The sequence below is a fragment of the Rhinopithecus roxellana genome, chromosome 20 (genome assembly GCF_007565055.1).
Source record: "Rhinopithecus roxellana isolate Shanxi Qingling chromosome 20, ASM756505v1, whole genome shotgun sequence".
In the NCBI taxonomy this organism is placed as follows: domain Eukaryota; kingdom Metazoa; phylum Chordata; class Mammalia; order Primates; family Cercopithecidae; genus Rhinopithecus; species Rhinopithecus roxellana.
The window spans coordinates 46,335,160-46,358,567 of record NC_044568.1 but is presented as its reverse complement, the minus strand read 5'-3'; the positions used below and the strand labels follow the sequence as shown (position 1 = coordinate 46,358,567).

The 23,408-nt window shown below is 44.0% G+C and overlaps 1 protein-coding gene across 2 annotated transcripts in view; it reads left to right on the top strand.

Moving 5' to 3' along the window:
* The window catches only part of VPS35L (VPS35 endosomal protein sorting factor like), a 149,758-nt gene that overhangs the window by 89,685 nt on the left and 36,665 nt on the right, over window positions 1–23,408 (top strand). For both annotated transcript variants that reach the window (XM_010388549.2, XM_030925585.1), the window contains 4 exons: window positions 571–634; window positions 3,181–3,279; window positions 6,092–6,169; window positions 9,425–9,539. In XM_010388549.2, the coding sequence (XP_010386851.2) occupies window positions 571–634; window positions 3,181–3,279; window positions 6,092–6,169; window positions 9,425–9,539 (356 nt within the window). The remainder of the gene's footprint in view (window positions 1–570; window positions 635–3,180; window positions 3,280–6,091; window positions 6,170–9,424; window positions 9,540–23,408) is intronic.

Here is a 23,408-nt window from a genome sequence, read left to right as displayed (position 1 = left end):
AAACGGTGATGGCAGGATTTCGATGGTGGGTGGTATGTGTGTTTACTGGAAAATTCTTTCAACTTTGCTGTACATTGGAAATATTTCTGTTTCCTTTGGGGAGAATGGGGTCTCGTCATGTTGCCCAGGCTAGTCTCCAACTCTCCAACTCCTAGGCTCAAACGAACCTGCTACCTCTGCCTTCCTAAGTGCTGGGATTACAGGTGTGAACCAGCACACCCTGCTGGAAATTCAAAATAAATTCCATTTATTTTTTAAATAAAATGTTCAGTGAAATTTCCCTGAAGTACAGAATTTGACATTAGACCTTGCTGCCCAAGTTCCAAAGAAGTGAAAGTTACCTTTTCTTTTCTTGTTAATAAATATATCTTGAGAACAGCATCTTTGAGGGAGATGAGAAACATATTTAAATTATGTTAATTGTGATTATGTATTTTTATCAAAGGAAAAATAAACGGAGTTTTTTATATCTAGAAAATGCAAAATGTTCTTACCCGTTAAATTTACCCCTTGTGTATTTTTTTCTTTAGAAACTTTCATCTGTTAATTATGTACAATTATTGATTTTAGTGCACTCACTCTTGAGGATGAAAAAAGAATGCTGTCATATTTGATTAATGGATTTATAAAAATGGTAAGTCTTAGGGAAAAAGTTTCAGTGCACTTGGAAGTGTGATGTAATTGTTTATCCTTATTCTGGCAAAAGCAGTTAACATTATGTTCTCTGGTGCTTTTCATTCTTAGTGAGATAAGATGAAATTAGAAAACATCTTACATTAGCCAGGACTCCCCTGGGGGCAAAGAGAGCCAAGACAAACTGGCTTAAGAGGAAAAAGGTGGGGGGACGTGGTGGGTGATGGGAGGAGGGATTTCTTGGCTCATGGGACAAAAAGTCCAGGGGGCTGGAACTCTCCAAAGCAGCAGCCGGGCTCAGGGTCTCCCGGATGTCATCAGGACCTGCCTTCCCTGTCCATCTTTAGCCCCGGACTCTGCCCCGTTGGCTCAGCTGGGCTTGCTGCACCACAGCTCCAGGTTTCCATTTCCCCGGCTCTGCAGCCCAGCAGGCGGGGCTCTGACGAAGTCCTGGGATTGAGTCTCTTTGGATTAACATGGGTCGTGGCCCCAAGCACACCTGGGTGACCTGAGTCAGGAGGGCCGAGAGTGGAAAGAAGGTGTGTCCTGAAGCAGCTGATGCAAATCATCCGATGGTGATGGAAACTATGCCGGGCAGGCAAAACGCCAGATAGCCACTCCCCATCTGTTTTACTTATCTGCTGCTGAGTAACAGCTCATCCCAAAACTTAGTGGTTTTAAATAACAGGGCTTCTTTTGTTTTGTTTTTTTGTGCCGGGGGGAGTGGGTTCGAGACGAGGGTCTTGGTATGTTGCCCAGGCTGGTTTCCAACTCCTGGCTTCAAACAATCCTCCAGCCTCAGCCTCCCAAAGTGCTGGGATTACAGGCCTGAGCCACTGCACCCAGCATGAGTTTTTTATTTTTTCTTAAACTGTGGATCAGCTCGGTAACCAGGCTGCTGCAGGCAGTGTGGTGTGGCACTGGTGTGGCACGATTCGGCTGGAGGATCCACAGTGGCCGTGTTCCTTTCTCCAGGACTTTGGTGCTGGATATGGGCTGTGGCCATCTTGGTTTTCTTCCATGTCCTCTCTTTCTCTCCACTGTTCTCAGTCAGTGGTTTCAATTGAGCTTTCTTACTTGGTGTTGCCTTCTATGAAGGCACAGACAGAAGCAGCAAGGCATTTTAAGGCCAAGTCTTAGAAATCACACAGTGAGGCCGGGTGCGGTGGCTCACGCCTGTAATCCCTGCACTTTGGGAGGCTGAGGCAGGTGGATCACCTGTGGTCAGGAGGTCAAGACCAGCCTGACCAACATGGTGAAACCCTGTCTCTGATAAAAATACAAAATTAGCCGGGTGTGGTGGTGCATGCCTGTAAGCCCAGCTACTCGGGAGACTGAGGCAGGAGAATCGCTTGAACCCGGGAGGCAGAGGTTGTGGTGAGCCAAGACCATGCCACTGCACACTCCAGCCTGGGCAACAAGAGCAAAATTCCATCTCAGAAAGAAAAGAAAAAAAAAAAAGAAATCACACAGTAAACCCTGGCCACATTCTACTGCAATCTGTGGGTCAAAGCAAGTCACAGGGCCAGTCTGGAGGGGGAGAGCCTCTGCCTTTTGATGCGGGTAGTCCAAGGAGACATTGCAGAAAGGCAAGCAGAGTGGGAGGGAGTCCTGCAGCCTCCTTGGGGAACATCCCACCATTATGCTCTCCCAAGCCTGAGCAGTCTTCGCCTTCATTCTGGGTGCCAAAACACCAACTGCTGTCAATATCTTCTATTTTAATAGAAAAGTCAGGACCAAAGCTGACAGAGACGAAAATGACGAGATCACTTTGAAAATAACCTTGAAATTCTGACTTGTTCAATAATGCGGGTTGATTAGTCCACCTGACTCTGTGGGTGAAATACCGATTTTGATGAAAATTCAGGATTAGCCTTTCAGTTCCTGTGTTAGAAAACCAACCTATGGATTTTCCCAGGTCACTCTCCGTTGTCCTTGCTTTTTGTACTCATCATGTGGTGTTTTATCTTTTTACGGCATTGTCTGAAAGGTGCCGAGTTATTATGGAAAAGAATATAAGGAAATCAGATATGAAACATGATAGCTGTAATGGAAATGACGATAGTAAACCTAATCTGGACAAAAATCATTGATGAACAGTAAAGTTTTTCTTACTAACCAGCTGTTCATAAATTTGAAGAAATAGGAGACGAGGTGATGGTTTAATGGTGGAGAAACTTCCATCTATGGCTTCTGTAGCCACCAGTGAGCTGCCGAGGTTGGCTCCCCATCAGGAAGCAGAAAGGTGTGACCGTTACGATGGCAAACCTTCTGACAAATGGCCCCCAATAACCCCATTCATGTTCTGTGACAAGGCCACAGCTGACAAACAATATCCCATTATTCCCTTTCCAGTGGTTTCCTTCGGAGCCTGGAAAATTCTATTTACACTCTGAGCTTCTGCTTTATACCCTCTGACTTCTTATGTTCTAGTCCAGTGCCCATGTCATAAAGATGAGGTGGCAATAATATTTCAGTCATACCATGTGCTTGTGTTCCCTCTAAAAATACCACTGTCCCCTTCAGCATCTTTCTCCTTGATTCTAGGTTTCCTTTGGCCGTGATTTTGAACAGCAGCTGAGTTTTTATGTTGAGTCCAGGTCAATGTTTTGCAATCTGGAGCCTGTTCTTGTGCAGCTGATTCACGTAAGTATTTTCATTCGTTACTTTCTTCTCTCAATACATGTTTATTGATCATCTACATCCCAATCATTTATTTTTATTTTATTTTATTAGAGACAGGGTCTCACTCTGTCACCCAGGCTAGAGTGCAGTGGCGCAATCATAGCTCACTGTAGCCTTGAACTCCTGGGCTCAAGCAATCCTCCTGTCTCGGCCTCCTGAGTAGCTAGGACTACCAGCTCAAGCCTCCATGCCCAGCTATTTTAAATATTGTTTTTTTTTGTTTTTTGTTTTTCTGTTTTTTGAGAGATGAGGTCTCACTGTGTTGCCCAGGCTAGTCTCAAATTCCTCACATCCAGCAGTCCTCCTGCCTTGGCCTCCCAAAATGCTGGGATTATAGGCGTGAATCACTGTACCCAGCCTTAATCTGGGATTCTTCTGGTCCTGTTTTGTTACTGTTCTCTATGGTATGAAAGGTGCTTTCTCAAAGGTTAATAAACTTACAACTTTGGTTTTATTGATCTGTTTTTCTGTGAGATTTGCATTTTCTCATTTCTGCATGCCAGCGACAGAGTTAAGTGATTTACAGAAATCTAACCAGAAGGAGCCCCTTCTTACCTAATAAGAGGTTCCCAACTTTCTTGGATCATGGCATCTCTCAGTAACTTTTTGTGGTGCTCTCAGACCAAAAGAATTAATAACGGACCTGTTTATTTATTTATTTATTTTTATTTATTTATTTTTTTTTGAGACGGAGTCTCGCTCTGTCGCCCAGGCTGGAGTACAGTGGCCGGATCTCAGCTCACTGCAAGCTCCGCCTCCCGGGTTTACGCCATTCTCCTGCCTCAGCCTCCCGAGTAGCTGGGACTACAGGCACCCGCCACCTCGCCCGGCTAGTTTTTTTTTTTTTTTTTTTTTTTAAGTAGAGACGGGGTTTCACCGTGTTAGCCAGGATGGTCTCGATCTCCTGACCTCGTGATCCGCCCGTCTCGGCCTCCCAAAGTGCTGGGATTACAGGCTTGAGCCACCGCGCCCGGCCAATAACGGACCTGTTTATTAAGAAATTAGGTTCAGGCTGGATGTGATGGCTCACACCTGTAATCCTAGCACTTTGAGAGTCTGAGGCTGGCAGATCATTGAGACCAGCCTGGCCAATATGGTGAAACCCTGTCTCTACTAAAAATACCGAAATTAGCCAGGCATGGTGGCTGGCACCTGTTGTCCCAGCTACTTGGGAGGCTGAGGCAGAAGAATCACTTGAATCTGGGAGGTGGAGGTTGCAGTGAGCAGAGATCGTGATACTGCACTCTACACTCTAGCCTAGGCAACAAAGGGAGACTTCATCTCAAAAAAAAAAAAAAAAAAGAGGTTCAGACAACTTGAGTATTTATGCTCTTACAACTTGATAGCCATTTGAAGAAAATATATCTATAAATTGAAAGAAAAATAATACCTTTTTTCCTTTTCTTTTTGAGATGGAGTTTTTGCTCTGTTGCCCAGGCTAGAGTGCAATGGCACGATTTTGGCTCATTACAACCTCCACATCCTGGGTTCAAGTGATTCTCTTGCCTCAGCCTCCCGAGTAGCTGTAATTACAGGTGCCCGCCACCATGCCTGGCTAATTTTTGTATTTTTTAGTAGAGATGACATTTCACCATCTTGACCAGGCTGGTCTTGAACTCCTGACCTAAGGTGATCTACCTGTTTTGGCATCCCAAAGTGCTAGGATTAGGACATGAACCACCAAGCCTGGCCTATTTTTTTCTTAGCCATAATTAGTAATGATGGGTGTGTACTTATGAGGCATATCACAGCTTCATAAAGTTTGGAATTAGATTGGTGATGCTATTCTTATTTCTTGTTTTACATTCACTTTTTTTACATTTATTTTTGCATAGCTCTTAAACTTGCTTTTGATCACAGTAGCCACAAAAAACAAGTTTTACAAATATATGATGTGGCTATAAGGGATATAAAGCAATCTATCATCAAATCAGCCTTGCACCAGTGCTTTGCAAAGTGGCAACAAACAAATATTGCTGTGTTATCCTAAAAAACTGTGACACGCCTGTGAATTTGCTGCCTTTGCTGCAGCACCCCAGGGTGCCATCGTGCACAGTTTGGGAACCGCAGGTCCACACCTTTTATATCTGTGGAAGGGTTCCCTAAAGCTCTTTCATTATTTCATGTCTATTCAAGGAGAATAACTTTCATATGTATTTATTTGTTGGTTAGCAAGTAATTTAGCACAACTAAACTTAAGACCTAAATCTAGAAACTTTATCTGGAAAACAGGGGAGGTAATAGTATCCACCCTGGGATTATGAAGCTTAAGTGAACCAATGAATGTATAGCTCTTAAATAGTGCTTGGAACACTTATTAGTGATGATGTGGCTACTATCGTTATTGTTCTTATTGTTGGTATTGTATAGCTGAATGGTGTGGTCTGATTGTCTAAATGGTATGCTTTGGAGGTGTCTCTTAAGATCTCTACATGCTTAAACTTTGGTGTGGTAGGATTTCTGGAAATGGAGTAAGTGAGTCCCAGGTATTCATTAAGCCAGAAAATGGTCACTGATAATGCTGATCAAAAGGCATGACTCACGTAGCAAACACTGCCTTTTGTTCTACCCTCTTGGAGATGTTTGCTCAAGCCATGATTGGATCAGGCCTGATGACCCCTTTGGCGTTTCAGGGTTTAGTGCTAACCAGTCTTGGTCCTAGAAAGCTTGTTCTCATTGACCTGTATGTAGTTAATGTTCAAATTTCTGTGGAAGACATTCATCCCAATCAGCCATCACTTCATTACCATTTCTGTTTTATTAACAAATTCAGAGTGTGAACCGGTTGGCAATGGAGACAAGAAAACTAATGAAAGGAAATCATTCCAGAAAGACGGCTGCATTTGTCCGGGTACGTTCTCAAGATAAGGACTGTCGGACTTCGAACTCCACTGGGCTGTTTAGCTTGCGGGTTACTAAATTACTCTTCCCAGGGAAAGATGAGTGTGTCATGATAAGAATGGTTTAGTATTGATTTTTCACATTAATTTTTCCCTGTATCTGTGGAATGATCCATTTTCTAATGTTTTCAAGAGAAATGGTTAAATGAGTCTGAATTTTAATATGTGTTGTGGGGAAGGTGAATGAGCGATGGATCTGCATTTTTTTTTTTTTTTTTTTTTTTTTTTTTTTTGAGACGGAGTCTCGCTCTGTCGCCCAGGCTGGAGTGCAGTGGCCGGATCTCAGCTCACTGCAAGCTCCGCCTCCCAGGTTTTCGCCATTCTCCTGCCTCAGCCTCCCATGTAGCTGGGACTACAGGCGCCCGCCACCTTGCCCAGCTAGTTTTTTGTATTTTTTAGTAGAGGGGGGGTTTCACCGTGTTAGCCAGGATGGTCTCGATCTCCTGACCTCGTGATCCGCCCGTTTTGACCTCCCAGAGTGCTGGGATTACAGGCTTGAGCCACCACGCCCGGCCGGATCTGCATTTTTATTGCCAGCTGGATTAGCTTTCATTTTCTCATATACTAATATAACACATATTTTATAACATTATAAAATATAAAATAGTTTCTAATATAAAAATATGTATAATAATATTGTTCTTATAACTGAAAGACCTTTTTTCCTCTAGATAAAAATGATGCCCAACTTTGTTTTTGTTTTTTTTTTGAGACGTAATCTTGCTCTGTCGCCCAGGATGGAGTGCAGTGGTGCGATCTCAGCTCACTGCAACCTCCGCCTCCCAAGTTCAAGCGATTCTCCTACCTCAGCCTCCTGAGTAGCTGGGATTACAGGCGCACGCCACCATCCCCGGCTAATATTTTTGTATTTTTAGTAGAGATGGTGGTTTCACCATGCTGGCCAGCCTGGTTTCAAACTCCTGTCCTCAAGTTATCTGCCCGCCTCGGCCTCCCAAAGTGCTGGGATTACAGGCGTGAGCCACCACACCCAGCCTGATGTTAAACTTTGAAAAATCATTTTCAGCTTCTTGAAGCTGAAAATTTTATCAGATATGCTTCTCAAAATTTATTTATCTATTCATTCATGTATTTATTTTTGGAGACAGGGTCTTGCACTGTCACCCAGGCAGGAGTGCAGTGGTACCATCATAGCTCACTGTAACCACCATGCCTGGATAATTTTTTTGTTTTTTGTAGAGTTGGGGAGTCTCACTGGGTTGCCCAGGCTGGTCTTAAACTCCTGGCCTCAAGTGATCCTCCTGCCTCAGCCTCCCAAAGTGTTGGGATGACAGGTGTGAGCCACTGCACCCAGCCCTGCTCAAAATTTTAAGAAAGAAATTTGTGTCTGTGTTTTTTCATGAAAAAATGCTCATCATCACTTGTCGTCAGAGAAATGCAAATCAAAACCACAATGAGATACCATCTCACACCAGTTAGAATGGCAATCATTAAAAAGTCAGGAAACAGCAGGTGCTGGAGAGGATGTGGAGAAATAGGAACACTTTTACACTGTTGGTGGGACTGTAAACTAGTTCAACCACTGTGGAAAACAGTGTGGCAATTCCTCAAGGACCTAGAACTAGAAATACCATTTGACCCAGCCATCGCATTACTGGTTATATACCCAAAGGATTATAAATCATGCTGCTATAAAGACACATGCACACGTGTGTTTATTGTGACATTATTCACAATAGCAAAGACTTGGAATCAACCCAAATGTCCATCAGTGACAGACTGGATTAAGAAAATGTGGCATGGCCGGGCATGGTGGCTCAAGCCTGTAATCCCAGCACTTTGGGAGGCCAAGACGGGCGGATCACGAGGTCAGGAGATCGAGACTATCCTGGGTAACACGGTGAAACCCCGTCTCTACTAAAAAATACAAAAAACTAGCCGAGCGAGGTGGCGGGCGCCTGTAGTCTCAGCTACTTGGGAGGCTGAGGCAGGAGAATGGCATAAACCCAGGAGGCGGAGCTTGCAGTGAGCCGAGATCCAGCCACTGCACTCCAGCCTGGGAAACAGAACGAGACTCCATCTCAAAAAAAAAAGAAAAAAAAAAAAAAAAAAAGAAAATGTGGCACATATACACCATGGAATACTATGCAGCCATAAAAAAGGATGAGTTCATGTCCTTTGTAGGGACATGGATGCAGCTGGAAACCATCATTCTCAGCAAACTATCGCAAGAACAGAAAACCAAACACCGCATGTTCTCACTCATAGGTGGGAATTGAACAATGAGATCACTTGGACACAGGAAGGGGAACATCACACACCGGGACCTATTAGCATTAGGAGATAAACCTAATGTAAATAATGAGTTAATGAGTGCAGCACACCAACATGGCACATGTATACATACGTAACAAACCTGCATGTTGTGCACATGTACCCTAGAACTTAAAGTATAATGAAAAATAAATAAAAATTATCAGTAAAAAATAAATAAATATGTGTCTGTATTTTTAAACATGAAATTATATTGAAAAGATTACGGTGCTAGTCGCGGTGGCTCACACCTGTAATCCCAGCAGTTTGGGAGGCCGAGACGGGCGGATCACGAGGTCAGGAGATCGAGACCATCCTGGCTAACACGGTGAAACCCCGTCTCTACTAAAAAATACAAAAAATTAGCCAGGCGAGGTGGCGGCGCCTGTGGTCCCAGCGACTTGGGAGGCTGAGGCAGGAGAATGGCGGGAACCCGGGAGGCGGAGCTTGCAGTGAGCCTAGATCGCGCCACTGCAGTCCAGCCTGGGTGACAGAGCGAGACTCCATCTCAAAAAAAAAGAAAAGATTATGGTAAAAAATAAACATCCTGGCTCTGCCCTTTGTCACCTTGCTTGTTTTTCCTCAGTCAGCCACCTCAAACTTTAGCAACTACTTCTAATTACCTCCATATTTTTAAGTAATTGGTTTAAACAGCTATTTCTCAGTTTATCAATGTTAGGTGCTACGTATTTACTTCCCATGATGATGGGTGAGGATTGGTTTTTCCTGCATTATCACTCACTCCCCTCACACCCCCGTCCTCCTTGAGGGTCGTCAGACATAGCAGAGTTGTACAAGAGGGGAAAATTGGGGCTCAGAATGGGGAGATTCACTGTTGTAAGTTTCTTTACTTGGAAATACATGAGGGATGAAAACAGGAGTATGATTCTGCCACCGTGGCATTGCCAGCGTTAATGTTTCTTCCCTTCTCCTAGGCCTGTGTTGCCTACTGCTTCATCACCATCCCCTCCCTGGCGGGCATCTTCACACGTCTCAATCTCTACCTGCATTCTGGTCAGGTGGCCTTGGCCAACCAGTGCCTCTCCCAAGGTAAGTCCATCATTCTCTCATCTCGGGCAGTCCCTTGCTGTTTAGGAAAACTGACTGAGGTGTGTGCATATGTGTGTAGAGAGAGACAAAGATTTCTTTTTTTAGAGACAGAGTCTCGCTCTGTCACCCACGCTGGAGTGTAGTAGTGCAATCATAGTTCCCTGTAACCTCGAACTCCTGGGCTCAAGCAGTCCTCCCGAGTAGCTAGGACTGCAGGCGCATACCACCACACACAGCTAATGTTTTTATTTTTATTTTTTATAGAGATGAAATTTCGCTTTGTTGCCCAGGCTTGTCTTGAACTCCTGAGCTCAAATGTTCCTCCCATCCCCCACCTGGGCTCCAGTGAGCCTCCCAAAGTGCTGGGGTTCCAGGCGTGAACCACTGCGCTCGACCAAGAGAGATTCCTTTAAGGAGGAAAGAAAAAAAAGAATAATAAGTGATGAGTTGCCGGGCGCAGTGGCTCAAGCCTGTAATCCCAGCACTTTGGGAGGCCGAGACGGGCGGATCACGAGGTCAGGAGATCGAGACCATCCTGGCTAACACGGTGAAACCCTGTCTCTACTAAAAAATACAAAAAAAAAAAAAAACTAGCCGGGCGAGGTGGCAGGCGCCTGTAGTCCCAGCTACTCTGGGGGCTGAGGCGGGAGAATGGCGTGAACCCGGGAGGCGGAGCTTGCAGTGAGCTGAGATACGGCCACTGCACTCCAGCCTGGGCGACAGAGCGAGACTCCGTCTTAAAAAAAAAAAAAAAAAAAAAAAAAGTGATGAGTTTTAAATTTGTTTCTCTGTTAGGAAGCACTGGACACATATGCATTTATAGAGTCAGATCATAGAGCACAGATGTCTTCCTGTAAGAACCTTCTTAAATCTGCCTAGGACAGATCAGGTCGTGTGGCTCAGATGTCCTGAGCTCAGCACACCTGGGGAATGTGAGACATGAGGACTGCTTCACATTCATGTTTCTTTGTTGTTGTTGATGTTTGTGTGTTTGAAACCCCAGAGACACACAAGTACCATCTCATCTGTGGTAGAACAAATACCCTACAGTTTGCTGTTACCGATGAAATTTCTGCCCAAGATGGATCTTTCCATACTAGGCACCAAAGCCATCCATTAGGCAAGGATGCTCAGGATCGTTTATTTGGGAGAAGGTGATCTCAGTGCTATCAGAAGGGTGATGTGAGATGAGACAGGGAAGGAAAGGCAGCCAGAAAAACAGGCACCATCGAACAGGTCGTTCCTGTGGGCAGCTGAAGCTCGTTCCTATCTGGGCGGTTTTGTCAGACACAGCCAGTGTTTCTCCACCTGAAGGGCAAGGAAGACAGGTGATTTTCCCTTTATTCTCATCTGTCATTGACAGAGCGCTGCTTCTGAGATATTAACCCCCTGGCATTCTGGCCTGCTCCATACTTGAGCCAAGAGAAGGCACTCAGGTGGAAAGCCCCAGTGTTTGCTGCAGGACACCCTGGTTACCTACTGCAATGGTGTACACCAAGGGCATGCAGGCAGGTCAGCAGCACGGAACCCACCCTGCAGGCCATAACACAGAGGGTAAATCTTTACGTGACATTTATGAAGCATTTGTGATGTGGCAAGCCCTTTGTACATGTTATCTCATTTCATCCTCCCAGCAGCCACATGGGGCCGGTGCTGTGGTTGGTGCCTCATTGCCCAGGTGAGTAAACTGAGGCAGAGAGTGGCCAACTAACTTGCTTGGGGTAGGTCCACTCCTGAGTCACTGAGCCAGCTCTCAGCCCCTGATCTGTCTGGCTCAAGGCCTATGCCTCTTCACCGCTGCATTGACTGGGAAGCCTAAAGGAACGCTGGGGCACTTCCATTGCGCCATAGGAGGTGGACTGAGGTGTTCAGTGGTGGTTCTTTTCCCGACACAACTGCACAGATTATGCCAAGGCTGGCGCCTCACCACTTGTTGCCATTGTCTTGGTAGGGCATTCTGGGCCAGTTGGAGAGTGGTCACTCCTCCGTTCTTTGAACCACTGCCACAGAAGTTCTGGGGATCATCTGTGTCTTGATTCAACTGGAGCAACTCTGGGCAGTGAAGTCTTCATACATGGTTGCTGTCCAGGAACCTTTAAAACTCTGCTTGGTTTTGCTTTTAACTCACGGAGAACTTCAGTAGCTTCTGAGTGCAGCTGAACACTTGCTTCTCGAGTTCCCCTGTGAGCTGGTGCCTGCCCACCTCCATCCTCAACTGCCTGCATCCTCATCTCCCATTTGCTTTAGCCACACAGGCCTGCTTTTGTCCTTTGAACATAGTCAGTGGTCTCCCAGTTCAGAGCCTTTGTGGGTTTGTTCCCTCTTTCTACAATGATTTTTCCCCAGATAGTTGTATTTTTTTTTAATGACAAGGCAGATGGTGAGAACAAGCCACAGCTCTTTATGGAGGCCTCTGCTGGCCACCCCGCCCCACTCTGTCACCTCTGCAGCATCATCCTCATTATCATCGTTGCACATTCCACAATCCGATGCTTTCTTACTATGTTTGTTTACTTGCTTATTGTCTGTGATACCCCCTCTCCCCGCTAGGACAGGCATGTGTCTTCATTGTGTGTAGGTCAACATGGAACTTTCTCCTACTGCTTGCTTTGGTTAGAATGATGGGTTATCGGGAGGCTGAGGCACAACAGTCGCTTGAACCTGGGAGGTGGAGGTTGTAGTGAGCCGAGATCGCACCACCTGAGCAACACAGTAAGACTGTCTCAAAAAAAAGAACAATGGGTTAGTGAGAAACAAAAATTAACAGTCACCACCAAAAACCCAGTGATGCACAGGATGAAAATTAGAAGACTCTTTCTTGGATATTAGAAATTTTAAATCTGCTTATAAATGGGTTCCTTCTTTAAAAGCTCAGGAATGGTGGACCTAGGTAGGCACACCTGAGTTGGTTTTACCTGCAATAATAGGAACCAGTTGTGAGCTGCAGATACCAAACCTCTGACACCACTTACCAGAACCTGCATGGAGGCTTTGGAAGCCTAGATCTTTCTTCTTCCAATGTTATAAGATCAGGACCATGGATTTGAATGTTGTGGATCTCGGGAAATTTATGATTAGATCCCATATAGGGCTTCATGGTAATTTTTTTTGAAAAAGCAAAACAAAAATTCTCTGCCTGGATAAAGTTATCCCCCTTATCAAAGATTTGGTGCTCCCAAGAAGTGTTAAAGGAGAGCTGTGAGTCATTTCTCCCTGTTGCGCTTCCTATAACATCCTCCGTCCCCACCGAGGGACAGTTGGTGTAAGAACAGCCCCATACACTGTGCATGGATAAAGACAGCACCCTCCGTGTCAGGACTCTGAGCTCCTCGTCTGCCTCCTCTGTCACTTTCAGCTATTGCAGGAGAGCCGGAATGTGGAGTCCGCTTCATGTTTAATAATTTATCGATGATTTTTACTCAAGTCTCTAACTGCTGTGGCGCTAAACCTTAAAAGCCTATTATTTTTCTCCTGAAAGCCACAGGCAGCAATTGCTGGCCAAAATAAATAATGCATTCAATTACTGAGAATGAGAAGGCTAAATATAAATTAAATGAAGCTCATGGAAATGCGCTGCTTTTGTTTGCCTCCCTAAACATCTTCCCCTTGCAGCTGGTTATAAAGCGTCCCCGTCCCTCCAGTTCTTTTTCTTGCCTCCCTTAATCCGGCCTTGGTTGTATCTTCTTTAGCAGGCTGTGGCTTTCCCAAGGCTGGGTCCATCCCGACAAGTAAACTCCTGTTGAACTCTCAGGCAGGCTGGTGCAGGAAGCTGATGAAGGCTTGTTGCAGGGGAGGCCTGGTTCTGTTCCTTTATACACACTAGAGCTGCACATAGTCTGGATTGTGCAGGGATTTGGTGCACATGCTCGTGCCCACCATCCCAGAGTATGTAGGAGAAATGAAGGACTTGCAAGCCAGAGATTTGGTCGATCAGGTGCTTTGCAACTGGAGATGGCCTAGCAATGCCTGTTTCTCTTTTCTTTCAGTCCCTTCTCTAGGTAACTTCTTGCCCTTGTTTGTCAGTGGCTCTTTCTAGAAAATTATTACCAGGCCACAGCAAGAGCAGGCTCTTTTTTCCTTTATTTTTACCTTTGTTTCTTTATCTTTACAGTTTATAATCTAGAAAAGGTGGGTGTTTTGCAGGCCAGGCGTGGTGGCTCATGCCCGTAATCCCAGCACTTTGGGAGGCTGAGGTGGGTGGCTCACTTGAGGTCAGGAGTTCGAGACCAGCCTGGCCAACATGGTGAAACCCGGTATCTACTAAAAATTTTAAAAGTTAGGCAGTTGTGGTGGCGCGTTCCTGTAATTCCAGCTATTCAGGAGGCTGAGGCATGAGAATCACTTGAGCCCAGGAGGCAGAGGTTGCAGTGAGCCAGGATCTCACTACTGCACTCCAGCCTGGGCGACAAAGTGAGACTCTGTCTCAAAAAAAAAGAAAAAGAGAAAAGAAAAGGGCGGCATTTCACAATGGAAGTATGTTTAAGGTGGGTTTTAGAAGAAGAACATGTGTTTATGAGGACGTGGGAAGGGAAGAAGGAAGGATTAGCATTCCTGGTAGAGTAAATGGCCTGAGCAAAGGCATGGAGATGTGGAATTACATGATGTATTTGGCCAGCAGCAGAATGTTGGGATGAGGCCCTAATTAGTATGGACTTTCAAGTCTTCTGCTTGTATTGGTCCCAGTCCTGACTCTGCCACCTACAAGCCAGGTGCTGTTGGACGACTCAGCCTTTCTGTCCTGGGTTCCCCATCTGTAAAGTGGAGATGATGACAGTGGTGCCTATCTGTTGAGTGTTGAATGAGAAAATGGCCTTAGAGCACTTGGCCCACTGGCACATAGTAGCTGCTCAGTAAATATTATCTTAGTTTATAAACGTCTCTCAAATGATGAAAGTATGCCATGGGTTTTAGGAGCTAACTATATACAGTACATTGATAGCTGTTTGGTTTTATAGTTTGAAAGCCAGATTATTTTTCATATGCAAAGCATTGGGGAATCTGTAGGAAACCAGATCTTTGATTTGAGACAAACTGATGAATTATGCTAAAAAGAATTATGGTTCCTCCAAAACTGAAACAAGATAGAAAGAACAATTAAAGAGAAACAGTGGTCAAAATAATTTTTTTTTTTTTTTGAGACAGAGTCTTGCTCCGTCGTCCGGGCTGGACTGCAGTGGCGTGATCTCTGCTCACTGCAACCTCTGTTTCCCAAGTTCAAGTGATTCTCCTGCCTCAGCCTCCCAAATAGCTGGGACTACAGGCGTGCACCACCACATCCGGCTAATTTTTACATTTTTAGTAGAGATGGAGTTTTACCATGTTGGCCAGGCTGGTCTCAAACTGCTGACCTCTGGTGATCCACCTGCCTCAGCCTCCCAAAGTGCTGGAATTACAGGCATGAGCCACCGTGCCCAGCCAAGAATGATTTTTTATTATCATTAATAATAATGCTTTTCCCACCTTCTGTAGGGATCTCCCCTTTTCTTTCAAAACTTACTTTCTTTTGTTTTTTGCATTGTCATCCTTCAGAGCCGGGTTCATATGTCAGGTCTTTAGGAAAACCATCCTTGGCCTTCCCATTTTTGCAGATAAACAAAAAGTTAGGTCGGGTCATCCTGGTCAATGTATTATCCACTCACCTGTGCTTTTCCTCCATTATACTTATCACTTTTATTTAACAAGTAAATATGTAAGTAGCTGTCTGCTTTTCCCCCTGTAAGCGCATCAGCTCCATGAGGTCCTCTCTGTCTGGTTTACTCAGAAAGTTTGAGATTTTGGAGCATTTTGGATTTCAGATTGGGGATGTTCAACCTGTATGTGGAGCCCCTGGCTACCACAAACTGTAATGGCTAATGGAAATAGCCAGGGTCATGATGTGGGAGAGAAAAATTATTTTGCATTTCCTCTTCCTGGAGAGTCAAGAATGGCTTGTGAAGGAGAAAAATGATTTTCACTCACTTACCAGGTCTTGGTGATTTATGTTTAAGTTCATATTTACTGGTTTAGTTAACAGAACATCCTCTGCAGAATGTCTGATTTGATTGTTTTCTCCAACCCTGAGGCCTCTTTGGTGAATGCAGACAAAGTAGGTTATTTTAGTTGGAACAATTCACAGCAGGGCAGATGTTATCAAGCTTGTCGCCCACATTCACATCTGTCCACACATGATCCATCCACCTTAGGGAGTGTCAGGGCTGGGTTGGATGGCAGCTGCTCATGGAACCCACAGAAAAAGGGCACGGGCAAGTCTCCTCCTGACGATCTCTGGGACCCTTATAATAGTTAAATTATAACCTGCAGTTTGTTTCCTCCTGTCAGTATTTTTTGGTCATCTTTTACATGTGGCCCACTGTGCCAAGCATCGTATGGGCAACAGGAATACACTTAAAGAGACTATGGGCTGGGCTGGGCGTGGTGGCTCACACCTGTAATCCCAGCACTTTGGGAGGCCAAGGTGAGTGGATCATTTGAGGTCAGGAGTTCAAGACCAGCCTGGGCAACATGATGAAACCTTGTCTCTAACTAAAACTATGAAAAGTAGCCAGTGGTAGTGGCGCACACCTGTAATCCCAGCTACTTGAGAGGCTGAGGCAGGAGAATCGCTTGAGCCTGGGAGGCAGAGGTTGCAGTGAGCCAAGATCGCACCACTGTACTCCAGCCTGGGCAACAGAGTGACACCATGTCTCAAAACAAAACAAGAAAAAGAGACTACGGGCCATTCAGGGAGAGCAAATCTGTTTACAGTTATTACATTAGGCGGCACGGGATGAAAGTCATGCAGTATGGACATAAAATATGCTTGGGAATTTTAGAGCAGAGAGAATTAACCCTTGACCTGAAAGAAGAAGAAGAAGAAGAAAAAAAAAGGTGGCATTGAGGAGCCTGGAAGGTCAGGGAGTATCTTGTTATACTGAATTAAGGTGTATGGCATTCTAGGTTGAGGCCTGGAGGCTAAGAAAACAGTACATCTGGAAGGAATGAGGAAGAGATCAAATTAAGGTGATAGTTGGGGGCCTAATCATTGAGAGATCTGAATTCCTGGCAAAATAGTTTTATTCAGTACATATTATTAGGTAGGTGGTTTCTCTTTATTTTGCAGATGGGGAAACTGAGGCTCAGGCCGTGCCCAGGAGCATCCAGCTAATAAGTGACCTTATCTCTACTTAACCACTGTGCCTCTCTATATTAGGTTAGTTCTTCTATATCATAACACAGGGCTGCATTTCTAATCCCAAGTGCATGTGGTTGCTAGAGTTCAATTATTACAGACTGAGCATTAGATAAACTAATTTAGGAAACAAAGAACCAAAATTAAGATAAGGAATACCTAATCCTTTCTGCTCAGGGAAATCTAAGCCTAATATTCACAGAGACAATACACAACCTCACATGAGCTACTGCAGGGATGAGAGAAAGGTATGTCATCCTGTAGTATCTCAGAGGCAGGAGTTAGGTAACACATGGGCTGAGCGTGCTTGGCTCAGTGAGAGAGCCCGTGACAGTTCAGAGATAAAAGAGGGAGGGAGAGAGTGCAGGAGCCTTCTGATGGTACTACCAAAGCTAAGAAGGAATTTATATGTTCTGAGTGGATTTTTCACATTAAGTGTTGATATTCAGAATGAACTTAAAAGGCATAAACCAGGTGGCAAAATTCTGCATAAACTAGGTGGCAAAATCAAAGTTAGATTAGGCCGTCTTTGGTAGCAATTAAGCATTAGCGTATAAGGTATTTAATTGTTCCTGGAGATTCATATTTCTTTACATCTCGCTCTGTGTACATATCAAAATAGTGGCCCATAAGTCCTCAAACTTAACTGTTGGAATAACAAGCTCTATTGCAAAAACACAGGCTAGTAATAGATAGTGGTAAATCTCTATCAGTGACTTGCCTGTGGATAACTTGGCCATTGAGACCAAAGGCATCCCATCACTTGGTGACAGCACATCTTCATTGCAGCAGACAGTTTTCAGCAAGAAGATATGTCTGGATGTTGCATTTTCTATGGTAGTTTCCATGATATTGATATTGTCAATCAAAACCTAAACTCATACAGAGATAGAAAATGTTGAAGATGGGTAAAGATGTTTGGCAGTGGGGTTTGTATACCTTGAGAGAGAGTGATGATTTTTATAGCCAGAACCCTACTTTACTAATACATATTCAAGAGATGGGAGTCTTCAACCCCCTGGAACATCTTGTCTTAAGAACTTATGATTTTTGACTGGGCACGGTGGCTCACGCCTATAATCTCAGCACTTTGGGAGGCCCACACAGCAGATCACTTGAGGCTAGGAGTTAGAGACCAGCCCGGCCAACATGACAAAACCCTGTGTCTACTAAAAATACAAAAATTAGCAAGGCGTGGTGGTGTGCGCCTGTAGTCCCAGCTACCCGGGAGGTTAACAAGGCATGAGAATTGTTTGAACCTGGGAGGCGGAGGTTGCACTGAGCCATGATTGCACCACTGCACTGCAGCCTGGGCAACACAGCATGACCCTGTCTCAAAAAAAAAAAAAAAAAGAAAGAAGAAATTATGGTTTTTCTATTCTTCGATTTTCCTGGACTAGGACAGCCATCAGTCTGAGTTACCTAGGAGGGCATGTGATGGATTGAAGATCTAGGAGTGAATTGAGTTACCTTTGAGGTCTTGTTTAGCCTCAGGAGTTTATGACTGACGAGTGGTAAAGATTTCCATTAGCACTGACCTAATGCATTATTGAAAAAAAAGCAAAACACCGACTTTGAAGGTGGGTTGGGTTATCACTTCTAGACTGTTGCTTACGATTCATGTATTGACTCATTTTCCATATCACCAATGCCAAGGATAGGAAAGGTTGAATTTGCTCCTGTAGGTCCTAGTTAAGTCTGAATTCCTTTTATCATGTATTGAGGGTGTTTGGTGAGATTGTCCTGTATCCAGTTGAAAATCTAGGCAATCTGTATTTTAAATCTTAATGACTTTTGCTATAAAAATTCAGAATGCTCATCTGAAAAACTTCCAACAATACAGAAATGTAGGACTCTTAAAAAGTAAAAAGCCCCGAGATAAAAGTCTCCAATAATATGCTGTATCTTCCCACCCTACCCCCAAATCTGCTGTTGTTAACAGTATGGACATCTTGATTTTTTTTCTTTTATATATCCATTTTAAAATATTCATTATTCTTATATGCTCTCAGCCTCTCTATTCTACTTGCCTTTCTCCTTCCCTCTCCATTTATCTATATTCTCCTATATATATGTCATTCCTTTTCCCCCTTAGAAATAAATGGAATTATGTCTTCTACAGTGTTTTTCATAAGCCTTTTTTGGCTTCTCAGTAAATCTTGGCGTCAATCAATACCCTCTTTGTAATGGCTGTTTGGTATTCTGTTTCTTCTTTTTTTTATTTTTTGGAAGTGCTACAAATTATTTCTTCAAACGGCCTCCCTCTATTTTTTTCCTCCTCCAAACTCCTGTTGAAAAATATATGAACTCTTTGCAAGTTTTTGCTCTGGCAGACAATAAATAACCTGCATCTTAATTCTGAGCGTGTTGAAGCTCTCTGACAGTTGTCCAATTGGTATTTTAGCCTCTTAGAATGTTGAACTCCATTGTTCAGACAGAGGGGTGTATTCAGAGCCTCAGTGCACACGACAGATGCCAGTGGGGTTCCTCAGGTGGACGTGCCTGTGGGAGGTTACTGCCCCTGAATTATCTACAGGAGTTTGAAGAGGCCCTAGAGCAGTATGGAGCTTTTTAAAGCCTTGAGAAGAAGAACCCTTGCAAGTTGACTATACAGGGAACTGGGGTGGCCGCCCCTTAAACAGCAGGAGCATTAGAGTCCATGCAGTGTGTGGCCCTGTCCCCACTCCCATCTCCACCTTGTCCTACTCTGGTTAAATAGGAAGGGAGTACATTGTTTCGCCATCCTTCTGTTTTATACATTTCTAGGACTGAACACTTTACAGCAAACTTGTATTGCCTTTGTATGTTCAAGAAAAAATATTTTTAGAAATTTAAGCCCGGGCAACATAGTGAGACCCCCGTCTGTACAAAATATGAATAAAAAAAAGCTGAAAATAAAAAATTCGCCAGGCATGATGGTGCACGCCTGTAGTCCCAGCCACTTGGGAGGCGGAAGTGGGTGGGTTGCTCGAGCCCAGGAGGTCGAGGCAGGAGTGAGCTATGGCGGTACCACTGCAATCTAGCCTGGGCAGCAGAGCAAGACCCTATCTCAAAAAATAATAATAAAAATAGGCCAGGCACGGTGGCTCATGCCTGTAATCCTCGCACTTTGGGAGGCAGAGGCAGGCAGATCACCTGAGGTCAGGAGTTCGAGACCTGCCTGGCCAACATGGTGAAACGCCATCTCTACTAAAAATACAAAACTTAGCCAGGCATGCTGGGTCTGACCTGCAGACCCTGACCCAGTGATGGATGAAAGACTGACACAGATATTTTGCCTGTCAGCACGGCTAAGGGGCTCTGCTGCCTGAGTCCACAGCATTGGCCTCAATAATCCGGCAAAGTTCGCTGGCCAAGTTTGCATTTATTTAGTACAGATTAAATGACAAAAGTCTCAAGTAAACACCGCTGGAGGGTAATTAACATTGCCGACCTCCTGAGTAGAGAGCACTCACACACCCACAGATGATCAAAGGTCGGTCTTAGGACCGCATGAGTAAACAAGCTATTTGGATAGACTCCCCCACATTCACTTATTTGCTCTTTTGCTATCAACTCAAGGTAAAGAGGATTAGACTGCCTTCAGCCACAGCCCTTTCCTAAAGCTTTTGTAAAACCTTCCTGCCTTCCAAGAAGGCTTGCATTTTTCCTATAATTTTCTCTTACAATTTCTCCCACTACCCTAACCGAGCTCCTACAAGGCCATGACAGCAGACGCCTGTAATCCCATTTACTCGAGAGGGTGAGGCGGGAGAATTGCTGGAACCCAGGAGGCAGAGGTTGCAGTGAGCCGAGATCACACCACTGCACTTTAACCTGGGTGACAGAGCAAGACTCTGCCTCAAAAATATATAATAATAATAATAATAATAATAATAAGCCAGGCACGGTGGCTCATGGCTGTAATCCCAGCACTTTGGGAGGCCGAGGCGGGTCACCTGAGGTCAGGAGTTCGAGATCAGCCTGACCAACATGGAGAAACCCCGTCTCTACTAAAAATACAAAATATTAGCCGGGCATGGTGCCTCATGCCTATAATCCCAGCTATTCGGGAGGCTGAGGCAGGAGAATCGCTTGAACCCAGGAGGTGGAGGTTGTGGTGAGCCAAGATTGCGCCTTTGCACTCCAGCCTGGGCAACAAGAGCAAAGTCTCAATAATAATAATAATAATAATAATAATAATAATAATAAATTTCAATTAAAATTCCAAGACAGTAATCTATCAGTAAGTGAAAAATTTGGTGTCCATCCTCATCTACCACTCCAGTATTACACCTAATAGTTTGGCATTTATCTTGCCTGACCTTTCTATGCATCTACATAAGTTTGTATACTTTTTTTCCTTTGCAAAGATAGGCTGACACGTATACAGCTATATGATTTTTTGTCCTTTTTTTTCTTTTTTTCCCCCGCCACCCCTCCGATTTTTTGTATTTTCTATGTCATAGATATCTTTATACCTCAAATATACCCCAAAACATATAGATCTGCCTTATTCTCTTTATTAGCTATATTACTTGCTTGGTGCAGCAGTGAAATAATTTCTTGTCTTTTTTTTTTTTTTTTTTTTACATTTTGGAACTTTAGGCTGTTTTCACTTTTTCTTCAAATGATCTTAGAGTTGATATAAAGATAGATATCTTCATCCAAAGGGAACAATTGAGCCAATCCTTGATAGTAGCTAGGCAGCATGAATAATCAAAACATACAGTTTACCTCGCATCTTCAACTAAGCCCTTATTTGCAGCTTCTGTCTGCATCTCACCCTTTCCCATAGCTATTTGCTTGTGACATATATTTTGGAGTCCATCTGTGGGGTTTTAGTGGCTTTGTGTTCTGAGTGTTTGATTTTTTCCTGTCCTTGCAGAAGTTTCCCGAATATCATGTTCTTTCAGTGATCCACAGACCATTTGAAATCACTCAGGTTAAGAACAAGAGAGCCTGAAACTTCAGATGGAAAATGTCAAATGTGATATTTGCCAATGAGCATCCCTGGCTTTTACTCATCATATATACAAAATGATGAGGTAGCCTGTCCCCGTATTTTTAGCAAGGACCCCAACAATTCTTACAACAGAGCACTCCAGCGGTACCACAGTGCTCTTACAAATATGGGAACGGTGGCTGTGTTTATGCAGTTTCTCTTACTACGAATATGGGGACTGTGCCTGTGTTTCTGGAGTTTCTCTTACTACGAATATGGGGATGGTGGCTGTGTTTCTGGAGTTTCTCTTACTATGAATATGGGGATGGTGGCTGTGTTTGCTCTCTGCCTGGCAGAGAGCAGTGCTGTGAGACGCATCAATTGCTGTGTGGAAAGAATGATAGAATGCTGCTTGAAAAAGTGAAGTGCCTACCCAAGGAAAAGGGGTCTCAAATACAGTGAACTGTAGTGTTGGGGTCAGCAAGGCCTGAGTGGGGTTTTTCTGGTTTGGGTTTTGCCTTGAAGATAGGATATGCAATGATTGTTCTGAGATATTGAAAATATAAGCAAAAAAAAAAAAGCGGGGGGATATGGAAAAGAAACATGGATGTCCCAGCTGGGCACGGTGGCTCACGCCTGTAATCCCAGCACTTTGGGAGGCCGAGGCAGCCGGATCACCTGAGGCCTGGAGTTCAAGACCATCCTGCCCAACATGGTGAAACCCCGTCTGTACTAAAAATACAAAAATTAGCCTGGCATGGTGGCACGTGCCTGTAGTCTCAGCTACTCGGGAGGCTGAGGCAGGAGAATCTCTTGAACCTGGGAGGCAGAGGCTGCAATGAGCTGAGATCACACCACTGCATTCCAGCCTGGGCGACAGAGTTCATCTCAAAAAAAAAAAAAAAAAAAAAAAAAAAAAAAAAAAAAAAAGAACCCCAGAGGACTTGGGTGGAGGAAACCTAGTCCATGTACTTGCTGCTTTTCCCTTTCTCTAGTGGAACCAGGACAATATATATTTTTTCCTTTTCAAAAAAATGTGTGTGGGTACATAGTAAGTATATATCTTTACAAGGTACATGAGATGTTTTGATTCAGGCAGGCAGTGTATAATAATTTCATCCTAGAGAATGGGGTATCCATCCCCTCAAGCATTTATCCTTTGTGCTACAAACAATTCAGTTATATTCTTTCAGTTATTTTTAAATGTACAATTAAATTATTGACTAGAGTCACCGTGTTGTGCTATCAAATACTAGGTCTTATTCATTCATTCTAACTATTTTTATTTTGTACGCAGTAACCATTCCCACTTCCCACCATGCACCACCACTACCCTTCCCAGCCTCTGGTAACCATCTTTCTACTCTCTGTCTCCATGGGCTCAACTGTTTTTATTTTAAGCTCCCACAAATTAGTGAGAACATGCAAAGTTTGCCTTCCTGTGCCTGGTTTAATTCACTTAACATAATGTCCTCCAGTTTCACCCATGTTGTTGCAAATGACAGAATCTCCTTTTTTATGGCTGCATAGTACTCCATTATGTATATGTACCACATTTTCTTTATCTATTTGTCTGTTGATGGACATTAGATTGCCTCCAAATCTTGGCTGTTGTGAACAGTGCTGCAACAAACAGGAGTGCAGATATCTCTTTGATATACTGATTTCCTTTCCTCTGGGTGTATATCCAGCAGTGGGATTGCTGGATCATATGGTAGCTCTATTTTTAGTTTTTTCAGGAACCTCCAAATTGTTCTCCATAGTAGTTGTATTAACT